Here is a 14,884-nt window from a genome sequence, read left to right on the forward strand (position 1 = left end):
CACGGCTATCATCCACAGACAGCTGTCAACATTAGCGCCAGCTCCCATATATATTTTATTTTTCTACATATACTCCATTTTTTTTTTGGCTAAGCTGGATGCGTTAAGCTGATGCTGCTTCTGGCGTCTGGTGTCGGTGGTATCCCCCCCAAAAAAAAAAAGAAAAAACCTGACATAAGCACGTGCAATCGCTCAAAACAAAAAAAAAACAAAGTAAAGAAAAAAAATGTACAAAAAAATAACAGGAAAAATGAAAAAGTTGGCAAACATGCACATACTGCGGATATAAGTAATGTACTAAGTGGCCGGAGGGCAGAATCTGCTATATGTTAGATGATGCCTTCATGGCGTCTATGTCTTGAGCAATTTCCGACAGATGCGAGCCACACACCACACACAAAAAGTGCAATCGAATGATGTAACCATTTTTGCAACAAAACTCACAAAAGGAGAGGAGAATCAAACGTTGGCGATCAATTTCTGATTACCAGTCAAGTCGGTTGTGAAAGCCAAGTAGAAATGAACGCATAAGCAAAAGGACAGAGAGAGAAAACCAGTTAACAAATAGCTCTAAAGAGACAGTAATCTAAAAATGTAAAAAAAAGATTAAAGATATATGAGAAAAAAAGATGCTTGTTTCTTAAGTTCTAAGTTTTCTAATAATAGCTTCCCAACCTTGATGAAGAAAAGGACTTGACTTTAAAGTCTAAAACCTAATGAAAACCAAAGCTCCAAGACAATTTCAAATATTCTTAGACCACATCCTTAACTATTTTTTTCTTGTGCCGAAACTGTGACAATTTGTGAGGATAACGAGAGAGAGAGCTAGAGAGAAACTGAATCTATGGAAGTGAAATGTGCAACGATGCCGTAATTACCCAACTAACTGAAGCACTCGCACATGCCATTGTTGCCTCGACTGGATGGATTTTTGCATAGCAGACCGTCGACCGAAGACCGACGACCGACACACCAGCAGACCGGCAGTGGAACTGTGGAAAACAGTTTAGTCGACAAAGTCATTCACTCATTGCCATGTGATGACACGAACTCATCCCCATGCCCATCGTCATTCCCACGCCAGCCCCAAGTCGCCCGTGTCCTGAAGAGGCGAAGGGAAGGGGACAAGGATCCGGCAGGAAGACAGGCCTGGCATTTACACAGTCGGATGATTTAGATAAACAAGACATGAGCTGTCACGCAAAGGAAACTGCGAAAAAAAAGCAAAGGAACACTAAAGGAAGGAAGAACAAAGCGAGCCAAGTCCTTAAAGAAAAGCCCCTGAAAGTAGTTATTATTACGCAGGATAAAGCCAGGCGATTAGGAAAAGCTGCGATTCTCATCCGATTGCATTGACTTGTGAAGAAGAGTGGCCACCAGCCACCAGTCAGTAGCTACCAGTAGGCAGTAGGCCAGACAAACAATCATGGTCGAGTCCAGGGGAAAATGGATTACCAACGATTTATTTGCAGCTCAGCTCTGGGAATATTTGTATGTGTCCTGGTGTCATTTAATTAGCTCGTAGTTAGATCGAATTTGAAATGAATGGAAAGTTTGTATCTGTACGTGCCAATGGCGCCAAATGGGTGTGAGAGGAGTGCAGTTTATCAAATAAAACGATATTTATCAATTTATGGACATCTGACGAATAAAAGATTGCTTTTGATTGGCAAACCATCAGAAATTTTAGTTATTTCGGTTTTTAATTACAGTTTTGCCATATGAAACGTTTACTATAAAGCGCTTTTTAAATTGAAACTCATAGATCAATTAAGTGCAATTGTGGCAGGGGCAGTAAATTCGAAAAGCATTTTACTCCGCCGAACAACGGGGCGTATGAGTGACGTGTGGGCCATAAATCATCGTGTGGTATTGTTTCGTCTCCACTTTGTATCCCAGCATTAGAGTCATAATGCAATTTTTCATACTCTCGTTGTTTTTGGTCCTTCCTTTGTGTGCTGGGAGGATGGCCAGCCAGGACCTGACACCCACAGAAGGATGCCACAGTTGGAACCGACTGTTTCGACCATCTGTGGAGGACTAAGCCTAAAGCCACATACAGTTGGTTTTCTGGCCCCTGTGGATGCTGTCCCCCTTTTCACGATTCTGGATTCTGCGTACTGCACAGCACTCATCGGAAATACTGGGAACACTTTCTCCTACAGCCGAATTCAAAACAAAACATTCGAATAACTCTCGCTTCAGTGAATGGTTTTCAGGAAGTGACTCCTGACTTTTTCCAAAACATTCCCGCTCCATATCGAATTTTTTGGAATATAATTACAAAGTACGTTCGCAAATCTATGCACTCACATCCACTGATTATACATTCACAAAGGCGGAGTCCTGGCACATTAATAAAATAGCAGGCAAAGTCGAAAAGTCCTTGCGGTGACGCCACAATGGATTTAAAATGTTAAGCCTCTTGTCGGCAAGCGTGAAAAGTCAACTCTTAAAAATGAAATATTGTTTAGCGCACGAGGGCAAATTGCGGTAAAGCTAAACCCGGCCGGCAGTAATAGGGCCGGCCCCTCTCCCCGGAAGTGCTTCTCAGGCCACCACCACTCCCCCAGGACCCTCGGGCCTCTCAGGCTTGCTCTTAGCCCGGTTAACCCTTGTTTGTGTGTGTCCGGCCGTGCGCAATTGTACGATTAGCCTAATGAGGTGTGCAGGGCTCGCAGTGGTCCTGATTGATGGTCCTGATTATTCAGACGGCCGGACTTATCCACCCAGCCATCATTATACATGCCCCCTCTGTCGCCCGGACCTCGAATCCTGGCGAAATGTTTGCTGCAACGAATTCTATCTGTCCAACCAAAAAGCCAAAATACATTTTTAAGCTCCATATTGCTGGCAGTGTTGCTGCTGCTGCTGCTACTGCAGTTGCTGTTGCTGCCACCTCTGCCACCGCCTGTGGCGCTGCATGTGTAAAATTACCCAATTTCAAATGCATTTTGGTGCATTAGGCAGGTGGGATGCTGCTGCCGCTGCTGCTCCTGTTGGTGCAGCATGTCAGGTCGACAAATGTTGCATATTTTGGGGGCATCCAGGGAAGCTGCCCCACCCATTCTTACGAGCCACCACCGCCGCAGGCAAATATGAGTGGCACGATATTGGATACACATCCATAGGTGGATGCTATAATGGCTGCAACGCGAATCGCTAGGAGCCGATTCCATTAGCCAAATATTATAACAGGCCCTTAGTTGTGGCTGCAACTTGCCTTCTAAGTGGCAGCCGTCAAAAACGCTTCAAGAAATATCGATGCACTTAAGTGCTGTGGGCTGAGGGAGAATCTCCTCTCGAATGCCATATTCCAGTTGATGGCACAGAATTTTTAGCATTCCATCAATTATTCAATCAAAATATTGGAGAAAACAAAGGTCAGAATGTCCTTCGAGCCAAACCTAATGTTTTTGTTTTCCTCATAAACTTGTGGGGCCATGGTCTGGGGAATTTAAAATTTGTCAGATTCTTCTTTGTTTAGTCCGTCCAATGGGGCGGATGTGTGATATTTTATACATTACTCTTGCAACCTCAATGGCGGACGGCTTGTTGCATGTCCTGACAGAGAAGACAGAGACAGAATGTGAAGAATAAAAAAGAGAGCTAGAGAGCGAGAGAACTGGCAACACTTCTTGGTGACACATTCATAATCCAGCTTTCTACACGAAAACATCATAAAATATGAACAAACACTTCCGAGACACTGACAAGAAGTTTTAATTGCTTTTCCGCCTGCAACTCCTCTGCACCGGAGACTGCGTATGTGTTTGTGTAATTTTCTAGAGCTTCCTAGACCGGCATTCGATCAAATTGTTTCCTCCAGTTGCAACCAAAAATATACATATAATATATACAATATACACGATTCATCCTCCTCAATGCCACACGTGCAGCATTTACGCAGACATTCTCGAGTCTTCATTTTGATGAATACACTTCATGCATAACTGAGCCGGGTGCGACAGGAAGCCCATAAAGTTGACAATGCTGTCGCACTTTTGCTCACTCCTTAGTCCTCAGTCCTTCGTCCTTAGCCCAGCCAACAGTATAACAACAAGACAACCCGTTTGGGTCTGGCCCACACTAGGATAAAATATTTATACCTTAATCAGGTGACTGTGTCTCAAGGAGACAACACGCCAAAGATAGAGATTTTCGTGGGAAGAAAACTTTATTGTCAAGTTGATAACTTTGGTAGAAAATTTTCTGTTAATTACTCGTGTGTTGGGTCGACCTGACTCCCCCACCATTCGCAAGTCTCAACTTTCGCCTCAAAAACTAACCAGAGTTGGCTTTAAGGATTATTTGTGGTTCGGTTTCAACATTTTAATGGCATAATTTTTCATTCAGTGCCAAAGTTGTGCTGCACAACCGGAGGGGCAGAATTGGCTCGTTAACACGGCCATAAAGAATTGAATCTAGTTCTGGTCTTGACATTTACGAAGCATCCCAGCTCCAGCTAGGGTTTGTCCTCCAGGTTATCCCCGCCACCCTCCTTCGAAGGGATCTTCTCGAGATATACATTGCCGGGGAACACGTCGTAATCATTTGCACCAGTTGTCTTATCGCTTGAAAGATGGTCGAGAGCAAAGCTTTTTGTACTCGGTTTTAGATGGCAAACCCAAAACACGCAAGCCCCCCATATAGCTACACCCCCAACTGGCCAGGTCCGACCCATCCACTCCCTGCGCCACCCTACAGTGCATTTCAAAATTGTCGGACGTTTGTAAGCAAATAAATGTGGGGAAAAGATAATCTCATAAGCTGACATAGATAAACCAGAGTTCAGAAGGCAAACAGCTTTCATTTGATATAAACATATTCAATTGCATGACAGTGGCCAAGGAATTTTATTTTATTTCTTTTTTACCTTTTTGCTTTTTCTATTTTTCATTTCTTGTTTCTGGTTTGTGAATTTTGTCAATTACTATTGCCATGAAACGGACTGTCTCCGACCAGCAGCACATTGTTGACTTGGCCATAAAAACTCGAGAGTGGAGAACAGATGGAATGCACGTGAAAACATCAAGAGCGATGCAATTTTGCAAATTGTCTTCAACTGTGCGAATGCATTTCATTCCGTTTTTGCCGCTCCTGCCGCTGCTTAGGAAGCACCAGCAGCAGCATCATCTTCCACTGGTATCCTCCGGTATCCTTATCCCTTTTTGTTGTGCCAGCCTTCGGGCTGTTTAAGAAATTCTATCCAGCTGGGTTAAAGGTAGGGGGCACAGGATGTGTAAGCACTTCGACAATAAAAAGAGTCTCTAAACTTTCATTCTCCGGGAAATTGTAAGGCAAACACATCACTTTAATATTTTTAATTTGGAGTTTTAAGGTTTAAGAAAGCCATACAACCTTTTTTAAGTCTGAGGACATCTTAGAGTTCAGTTGTTCTTTTCAGTGCAGGATGCTTCGAGGGAAAACTATGCCGCAGAATTCATGAAGCAATGCAGGACAAGTACTTGCGAGTTCTGTGCGAAAATTAGTCGCTTTATGTGCAGGTTGAGGTCAGCAATTAACGCTGAGAAACCGGAGCATGTACCGGGCAAAGGAAATTCCGTCACAAGTGCGAGACGACGCTGTGCGAAATGTGCCATCTTCAGCAGTTGCTCCCTTGAAAAAGGCGAGCCGAAAGCCTTTCTTGTTTTACTACCGAAATTCATACAATGTACGATGTGTATTTACATACTCGTATATATGGAACAGTTTAAGCTTCTTCCGCCATGGCGGGCAAAAAGTAATTTTGGCCAAAATGCTCTTATCGGCATAAAATACGAGTATGTGGCATAAATAAGCAGGCTACACCAGCACCAACCCTGTCCGCCGTCCACCGACTGCCTCCATAACCGGGAAACTTTGTTAATTGCATTAGGGGCTAGAGGATTCTATTACCGACCTTCGGACCTCGGACACATCTGTTCCAGCTGTGAGAATTCCTTGAAGTGACGCAGGAACAAGTTCCTCTAAAAGGATGTTGCTAAAGGATGCGTATACGCATATGTGTTCCTCAATGTCGAAACTGTAACAAGTTCAACTTTCTTTAACAATTTAATCGTACTATTAATAGTGATTGCTCGCCCTTTCCATATTTCTATGGTACATTAAATATTTACTTTTGAATTTCTTTATTTTTTTAGGGTATACTACATTGTATTTTTAATTTTAACTCATTGTTTATCGGTATCAATTATTCTGGGTTTTTTGCTCCGCTTGTAGGAACAGGGAATGATTTGCATGACGTGGCATCCATAACATATTCAGCCATTCTCCTTTCTAGGATAATACATAAATAATGTTCGCAATCCTTTTTTCCCAGACGAACAATTCACTGAACAAAGGAATTTATAATATTCCTGCTCCTTTTTAATTTTCTGCCCTTTCCGTTCGGCTCCCATGCCGCACCCTTGGGATAAAGTTCTTTCACATGCCAGAAACTTTGGTTATCGATGCCATCAGGTTGCTCTATACCAGGATTTTGCCTTAGACTCCTCTCCGGGGCCACATGGGCAGTCCTTTTCCACACAAAAAGTTCTACGAGCGGCTTCAAAATTAGAAAGTATAGTAATTCCGCCAGCGAGATGACACTGAAGCCCATAAAGAGACCCATTACTCCCCCGATGTTGGCTGGAATGATACATTTTTTTTATAAAATGGCGGGAGTTTGGGTGGCCACGCTCATAAACTCACAAAGGAACTCCGTCAGTCCCACGTAGGCATTCTTCATGTTACCGTAATAGACAGACTCCCGGAAGTATACATTAATGACCGCAATATTCTCGCCCAAGTACGATTTGTTGATACTCTCCACCAGGGGATTGGAAAGCAGGAAATCGTTGATAGCCAGGGGAAAGGTGAAGCCACTGGCCAGGTAATTCAGATCGAAACAGGTGGGCAGGCACTGACTCCGGCATTTGGCCCACCGCGGACGGTTTGTGGAGCGCTGGGCTCGCCGGACACAGAAAGTGTCCAGCATGGTGCAGGTGGAGGCATTGCTGTATATCTTCGGAAAGTCGAAGGGAATGCAGGAGCAAGACTCGTACAGGTAGGCGGACATGCACTCGTTCTCGCAGTTGAGACGCGTGTAGATCCTGTAGAAGATGAGGTCCTTTTCGTTTTTGAATAGACACTGCCGACCCTCGCGGGATATCGATCGAATGGCTGCCACAGCCTCGGCTCTAACCACTTCTATCCGGTAGTTGGTCTCATAGCCAATAGCCGTGATCAATCCGGCCTCTTTGACCATGGGAACCTCTATGGGATTGTGGAAATAGACCTACAAGAACTCTATTACAACTGGACTAATTATAAGCCAAAGAATTTAACCTTAAAACCAGGTCCATTGGTAGAGGAGCAGTAATATTCACTTATCTGGGCATCAAGCACGGCCGTAAAGCCCAAGGTAATGCCAGTTCCTAAAAATTAAGAGATCTAAGAACACATTTTGTAATATGCTTCATAAAAAAGAAGGTACCACTTGCTGTGGATGGATAGAATTTCGGTGGAAGCTCCTCCGGATATCCAGACTCTGGATCCCATTGCACACCTTGAAGACCGAAACCATTTGTGAGATTTCTTCCACTGTTGGCACTGGAAATATTAATATTGTTAAGGGCTATTAACATATTAAAGACTATGAATCATACTAGGGCTTGTAGAGATATTCCGGAGGCTCAAAATTGAAGACACAACACAAGCCCTCGTCTGTCATCATCTGCTGGAACATGTGGCTGCAATTGTGGACAACGGCACTGAACCTACAGTAGAGCAGCATCCTTTCGCAGGGCTGGGAGTGGTTCGATACAAAGTCGGAGATACTCAAGGTGTTTCCAGCGATGTTGAGGAGACTCAGATCATCATCAAACTCACTGGACTGCCATTTATCAGAGTCGCATAGGAGTTTTAAAAGAGCACTCTCGTAGGACCCTCTAAATAGTTGTATTTTATTGCAAATTTTAGCCCGAACTTAGAAACTTACTCTCTATACTTCTCCACCAGACTCTTTTGCACCTGGTTCATGTTACAAATGGTTATAGCCGGGAAGGGGACTTTCAATATTGAGGTGGCCTGCGGACTTATACCGATTATCACGGGAGTACTGTCCCATTTCACGTAGATATTCGAGATAAGGTGAATGGTGATTATAAAAGCAGTCACAAAGGAACCAAAGAAAAAGGATCTACAAGAAAGGGATTAGAAACAGGACTTGGATAAAGGACTACGTGGTTACCTCTCCCAACTGCTGAGATTAGAGTCACCCACAAACTTTAAGCCGTGCAGACCAGTCTGGTTTAGAAAGTCCTTCAGACTCCTGATGAAGCTCTTGAGCAGAAACAAGGAGGAGCCTTGACGTTGAGCTCTGTTTGTCCCTGACAGGTCCATTTTCAATTGTTTACTTAATCCTGCTGCATTTCAACTATAAGTACGTGATATCGAAATCATTCAGCTGTCGACACTCTTATTAAAGAGCCATGTTAATTAAGGCTCTTCCTTAATTACAGTGATTTGTGATGGAGTAAGTCCTTTCAAGTTAATTAAATTCTCAATACCAGCTTTGCCATCGGCCATTTATTAATAAGAGTACATGCATATATGTACACAAACGCACACAAATACAACATGTGCACGTTTGTGTGTGTGTGTGTGTGTCGTGACATCAAGCATACGCCATGTGACCCTAATTGATAAGATAACTGCATTGGCAGCGCTTTCCGCTTGCACGCGTCCGATACCAAATTGTAATTAATTTATAACTTTGGAGTTTATCATATTAAATTAAAGCCACTTAACGGAATGCACTGAAGAAACTTGAATTTGAACTTTCGGTGGCGGTGGCGGTGGCAGTGGCGGCTGAGGGTAGCTTTTTGCCGCAAAAGCTCGATAAAAAAGCTACTCTCTACACGTGACAACATGAGTCGGGGTATTAAAGTAGCTTTAGCCCACTGACAACCCGGTGATCGGCCTTGTATTTGTTTACTTTTTGCTGTGAAATAGAGCGGTGGACAGGTACAGATCATGAGAATCCGTAGAAATCCACTGCCCCGCCGGCTGGTGGACATTTTGTGCTTCCTTCTCATTGGCATCTTTCTGCCGGTGGTCTTCATGTTCGAGATTGTGGTGGTGCTTCCCAATTTCCACGATCCAGGTAGTTTCTTCCACACCCTGCACTTTTTGATGGCCATGTTCCTCGTCTTCAATATCAAGAGCAACATGATTGCCTGCATGATGATCGATACGAGTTGTGATGGTGAGTGTAGAGTGCAGATGTAATGGATCTTACAATCTAAAAGATACATCTACTATTACAGTCAAGAAGATAGAACCACCAGAGGATCATTCGGATTGGCGAGAGTGCGACATCTGCCAGAAATTGGCCCCGCCCAGGTCTTGGCATTGCAAGATCTGTGGGGTTTGCGTCCTGAAGAGAGACCATCATTGCATATACACCGGCTGCTGCATCGGTCACCGAAACCATCGCTTCTTCATGGGATTCATCTTCTACCTCTTTGTGGGATCCGTGTACGCCCTGGTGTACAACTCTATTTACCTGTGGGTGTTCCAGGCCCACATCTACTGCCACTGGTTCACACTATTCAAACTGCTCAACCCACTGTTCCTTCTTTTCACGGGGAACTTCTGGAGCAACATGTACCTGATCTTCTACGGCTTGAACATCCTAGCCTTCTTGTATGGCGTTCTTCTTTTGGCCTACCATGTGCCCATCATTTTGCGAGGAGGAGTTTCCGCAGATCGCACTTTGGCGAGCAAACACAGATACGATCGAGGAGTCCGCCAAAACCTTAGAAGCGTATTTGGCAACCGCATGCACTTGGCGTGGATATCGCCGCTAATACGCAGCGACCTGCCGGATGATGGATACCACTGGAAACCTACCATCGATGAGCAGGAGAAAGACTGATTTAAATTAGAGAATATTTTGGAGTAGCCCAAGGACATCACCTACCTGGGTATCCCATAAATAAGTACTGACACTCTTGACACCTTCGGTTGGATGTTTAGCAACCTCAGGGTCGTAAAGTTGCATCCAATTCCGCCATTGACAATGGAGGCACCACCATTCCACTCTACTTGGCTCTCGTCCATGATCAAAATCAGGTTAATATAGAAGATAAAATCACCCTGCATTATAAATACTTAATAAAAACCATTTTAAATGTTGACATTCAGAAACCTTTTGTTTGAAAACCACATCCACATCCCCAGACCTATTGGAGTATACTTCTGCTTCGAAAATAGGCACCGCAGTGTTGTGCATTACTCCAAACTGTATGGAATGGAGTAGGACTGCCTGGGGAGCAAGAACTACGAATAGCCACTTTTGGAACATGACGGAAGAGTGACTCCAAGCACCACTGCTAGCCCCATCATGGAGGGGAAATTACCTGTTCCTCTAATTGAATGAACATGTTCCGAGCAAAAATATTGATAACAAACTTTATACATTTAATTGTAATAGTTTCTTTGATGGACCGAACATTCAGCCAACCTGTACCTTGCGAATAACCGACTTGCACTCATCATTCCGGAACACGCGATGGTAGCTGTTTATCTTGCCCAGCGACGAAATGAAATTCTCGTCGTGGGTGATGATGATGAGCATGAAGTTCGACTGGCTTTGCCGTTCCTCCACAATGCAGTTCAGGGCATCGCACAGCGAGGTGATGTTAATACGATCCAAGTTAGTGGTGGGCTCATCCAAGGCAAGCACTCCACAATTACTGCTGAAGGTCTCGGCCAATGCCATGCGAATGATCAGAGATGCGAGGACGCGCTGACCAGCACTGCAGCGACCCCGCATCTCAATCTCCGTGTTGTTCTTCGACTGAACTACTCGGTAGTTGTAGGTCTTGCGTCGATCGGCATTTGCATTCGCACTGATGTCGTCGGTCTTCACCTGGATGTAGTCGATGTCATTGCCCCGATATATCATGCGCCAGTACTCGCGGATCAGACGATTGATGTTCTCCATTTTCTCCGCGTGAAACTGAATGAGGGCCCACTCCAGGGCCATCCGATACTGGCCCAAGTCGTCGATGCAGCGGCGCATCACTACCAGCTCATAGTTAGCCTTTTGGAAGTTTTTGAACGACTCCTTTAGTTTTGGCTCGTCTATTTCCTGCTCCAGCCTTTTCACCTGACAGTTGATCTCGCCCAGCTGACCCAGCAGCTCTCCCTTTCTCACCGTGGACGCATCCCGGCGCTTTGTTAGTTCCAACTTCTCTTTGGTGACGCTGCGGAAGTCCAAGTTGCCCAGTTGCTTAGAGAGTGCCACACAGCTTTCGCTTAGCTTGGATTCCTTCTCCTGCAGTTGCTTCAGCTCGCGATTATCCTTCAAGTCTCGCTCCACGTTCTGCTGGTTGCGACACTCCGTCTTAATGGACTCCACTTGCCCAGTCTTGGAATCTATTTGCAGCTCCAATTTCCTTATTTGCTCATTGGAGGCCTTGATAACCTCTTCCAATTTGCTGATTTCACTTTTTAAGTCTAGCTTCGCGTAGTTCTGGGCTTCATTGTTCAATCTTTGTATGTCCTGATCTGTACTTTTGTACGAATTATACTTCGAATTCAATTGGGCCAACTTGGTGCGTTCACTCTCCTTTAGTCGCTCCTTTTCACTGATGGCAGCCCTTAGGTCCTGCTTGAGAGGTTGAATTTTTGACCTTAATTCGTTTATTTCAGTGGTTACTGTTGTGAGGAAAGTGGTAAGCTTCTCATATCTTTCCTTCAACTGAGGAAGGCTTTGCAAGCCCTCTTGCAGCTTTATTTGTCTGTCCTTTAGTCTGAAGAAAAGTTTGGATATTAGTTTTTCAAATGAGAAAAAAACCCTTTAAAGCTTTACCCATTTTTGATTTCACGAACACGGTTTAAAGCGTCCAGGTGCTGTTGGAAGGTGGTCTGGTGGGTTTCCAGATCCTTACGTTCTGCTTCCAAGTCCTTAGATACCTGACTCTTCTCCGCTTGCAAAGCATCCATTGAAACACTTGAATCGTAGGATGGAGGTAACTTGGCCTAAGAACAGACTATTATTTAGCAACTCATCCAAAATGGGAAAATAACCTACTTTCTGGAGCTCCAGATCCTTCTCCAGGCGCGCTGATTCCTTTAAAGCTTCGTCGAGCAAAGTCATATCGCCCATCATGGAATTAGCCAACTCCATGTTGTGGGTAGGTTCGCCAATCAGCGCCAATATAGTCTCATATTCACTAACGGTCTCGCCCAGCAGCTCCTCCACTTGTTTAAGCTCCTCCTTCTTTTTAGGCAAGGCTTCCTTTAAGTCCTTAACCTTTATAATGTTCGGTTTAAGCTGAAGCAAGTTCTCATATTTTAGAGTCTCAGTTTTTAGGGCTTTCTCGGCCCTGATTATGTTCTCGGGCAACTTTTGAATCTCGTCGGTCAGCTCTGTGGTCAGATCGCAGGCCTCATCCCCGGACATGTTGTGGTGGCACAAGGGGCAGCATGGTTCTTCCTCAATTTTCTGTATGTACCTAGAAAAAGAAAACTTTTTTACTATTTTTGAAACAATGGTTTTATGAAATTACTTCTTGTATAAAGCCTCGGCGGATTTGAGCGCGCCATGATCGAACTGCAACTTCGTAATGGCAACTTTGCTTCGGTCCAGTAACTCGTCATAAGGAGTGGAGCGACACTTTTGGAATATCAGCTCCTCGCTCTCCTTCAGTTCCTTCTCCATGCGCCCAATATCCCCGATGAGATTTTTGCGTTTAATCTCGTATGACTGCTCCTTGAACTTTTGGGCATTGGCCTTTTCATTCAGGTCCTTGATCTCTCTATTCAACTTGTCGTAGGCCCCCTGCATCGACCGGCGATAGTTGCCGGAAATCTTTTCCTTGAAGAATTTTCCAAAGTTATCAGAGTGTCGGCTTCGCACACGATGCACTTCCTGGGTTTTCTTCTCTAATTCCTTTTGCTTCAGACCGATTTCGGCAACCAACTTGGCCATGGAGCCAAGGAAAGTAAGCTGCTCATCTAATTTTTTAAACTCAGCCTGTTTTTCGGCAATGAACGACTTCTTGGCAGCGATAACATCGCGCATGGCTTGCTGGTCATAGTTCTTGGTGGTGTTTTCGTACAGCTCGTTGGCATCAGCTATTTTCTTTTCCAGCTGCTTCAACTCGTGCATGGAGGCCTCGATCCTCTGGATGTCTACCTCGAGAGTCTCGCTTTCGCGTTTACTCTGTTCGCGCTGTTTCTCCTGCGCTGCAACGCTTTGCTCCGACTTGGTCAAGTCGATGCGCAGTTCGTCGATCTTGGCCTGTCTCTTTTGGTCGGCCTTGTCGTTCTGATCACCAATCTCTGCTATCTCGCAGTGCTTGCTCATGATCACAGCCTCGATGTCCTGCAACACTTCCTCCAGTTTCTCGGGCTGCCCTATCGAATTCTCCTCAATGGGAATCTGCAGCTCTCGGCAGAACTCCTTCACACGCCTCAGCAGCTGGGCTTTGCATGCCTGTTCACTCTGATGTTGTTGCTTGGCCAGAACCTGTTTTTTATCGTGCGTGGCAAGCCTATCCTTCACAATTCCACTGGACTTCTTTAGCTGCGAAAGCTCCTCCTCGGCTTCCGTGCACTGGCGTTGCATCTCGGACATACGCTGGTCGAAGTTTACAATTTCCATCTCCAGCTCAACCAAAGATCCCTCGAAGAGTGTCTTAATCTTTCTTGAAATAGTGGCTATCTGCTCCTTGCAGTTTTTATGCCTGTCGAGCCATAAAAGTGAAAAAAAAAACAACAAAAAATCATGCAATAACACTTACTTGGTGTCCATTTCCACTTTTTGGGCTTGATATTTTCCAACCTCTGATTCGATGTTACGAATTTCCGTTAAACGCGCCTCAATGGGCTTCATTTCCTCCTCGCAGTCGTTGCACTGGCTCTTGACGGAGTTGCACTTTTCCTGGGCCTTCTGCAGAGACAGAGTTTTTGCCTCCATCTCCTTCTTCAGATACTCCACATGCTTTATATTGGCCTCTACAGAACAAAGAAATCATTCGTTAGGAAGGTCTTTTAAACTTGAGTCGTGCTTACCCATCAACCTTAGGTCTTCTGTGGCCTCTTTGCGCATCTTTATGATTTTGTCCAGAGCCTTATCGTACTCCGAAATGCCGAAGATGGCATCGAACTTCTCCTTCAACTTCTTGGGCTCATCCAGGGGCCAACTGGAATCCTCTTGATGGCAAAACAAGACGTTGTTGATAATCGCCTTTGAGACGCCCATGAAGTCTGAGATGGCTTGGTCGATGTCGTTCACGCGACCGCTTAGGGAATCCTGGTCGCGCTTCGGCTGACCACCGTCGGTCAGGAAGTTGAGAGTGGAGTCCATCGTTTTGAAAGTCATCAGGCCGCGTTGTCTGGTCACTTTCATTGTCCTGCAGATGGATACCTCAGCGCCTCGTTTGTCCCGCACCTTCATTTTGATTTGGGCCAGGGACTCGTTGTTCCCAAAGATTTTTGGGTCGTGGACGAAGTTTTTTCCCTTTTCACTACCAGGCGGAGATTCTCCAGTTAGTGCGTATTTGAGGCATTCTATAATGGTTGTCTTTCCGCATCCATTTTCTCCCAGAATCAAAGTTACAGGCGAAGAAAAAGTAATGCTCTACGAAACGGGAAGTCGTCAGGGTTTTACAGTTCCTTTAAATAGAAGATCTAACCTGCATATCCTCGGCATTGGAGCCGAAACTACGCACTCCTTGTATAGACAACTTTTCAATCGATGACATGCTGATAATAAATAGCAATCCCAATTATTAAAGACAAAATGCAATTTCGCAAGAGACGCAATTTTGCCGGGCTGATTGGATATGGCCTGGAATCCATTCTTTTATCGATAACACATTCTATT

General features: G+C 44.7%; 4 protein-coding genes across 4 annotated transcripts; 1 reads left to right on the top strand and 3 right to left on the bottom strand.

Annotated features, from left to right (window-relative positions):
• Positions 1–6,148: 6,148 nt before the first annotated feature.
• On the bottom strand, positions 6,149–8,906 carry LOC6494754 (pickpocket protein 28). Its single transcript, XM_001959696.4, has 7 exons — positions 8,234–8,906; positions 7,982–8,182; positions 7,650–7,931; positions 7,478–7,593; positions 7,330–7,418; positions 6,694–7,279; positions 6,149–6,630 (listed from the first exon to the last, which is right to left on the bottom strand). The coding sequence occupies exons 1-7, from the start codon at positions 8,383–8,385 to the stop codon at positions 6,332–6,334; spliced, it is 1,725 nt and encodes a 574-aa protein (XP_001959732.1). The 5' UTR covers positions 8,386–8,906; the 3' UTR covers positions 6,149–6,331.
• Positions 8,907–8,909: 3 nt separating this feature from the next.
• LOC6495862 (probable palmitoyltransferase ZDHHC24) lies at positions 8,910–10,184 on the top strand. The gene is made up of 2 exons (XM_001959697.4): positions 8,910–9,250; positions 9,312–10,184. Exons 1-2 carry the CDS (start codon positions 9,019–9,021, stop codon positions 9,920–9,922), a joined length of 843 nt encoding a protein of 280 aa, XP_001959733.1. The 5' UTR covers positions 8,910–9,018; the 3' UTR covers positions 9,923–10,184.
• Positions 9,780–10,383, bottom strand: LOC26514177. Its single transcript, XM_014908500.3, has 3 exons — positions 10,196–10,383; positions 9,968–10,143; positions 9,780–9,893 (listed from the first exon to the last, which is right to left on the bottom strand). Exons 1-3 carry the CDS (start codon positions 10,349–10,351, stop codon positions 9,851–9,853), a joined length of 375 nt encoding a protein of 124 aa, XP_014763986.1. The 5' UTR covers positions 10,352–10,383; the 3' UTR covers positions 9,780–9,850.
• A 61-nt stretch (positions 10,384–10,444) lies between these two features.
• LOC6494753 (DNA repair protein RAD50) lies at positions 10,445–14,858 on the bottom strand. The gene is made up of 7 exons (XM_001959698.4): positions 14,694–14,858; positions 14,071–14,638; positions 13,800–14,013; positions 12,564–13,742; positions 12,086–12,509; positions 11,864–12,033; positions 10,445–11,804 (listed from the first exon to the last, which is right to left on the bottom strand). Exons 1-7 carry the CDS (start codon positions 14,760–14,762, stop codon positions 10,502–10,504), a joined length of 3,927 nt encoding a protein of 1,308 aa, XP_001959734.1. The 5' UTR covers positions 14,763–14,858; the 3' UTR covers positions 10,445–10,501.
• Between the last annotated feature and the right edge of the window lie 26 nt (positions 14,859–14,884).

The sequence above is a fragment of the Drosophila ananassae genome, chromosome 3L (genome assembly GCF_017639315.1).
Source record: "Drosophila ananassae strain 14024-0371.13 chromosome 3L, ASM1763931v2, whole genome shotgun sequence".
Classification (NCBI taxonomy): Eukaryota; Metazoa; Arthropoda; class Insecta; order Diptera; family Drosophilidae; genus Drosophila; species Drosophila ananassae.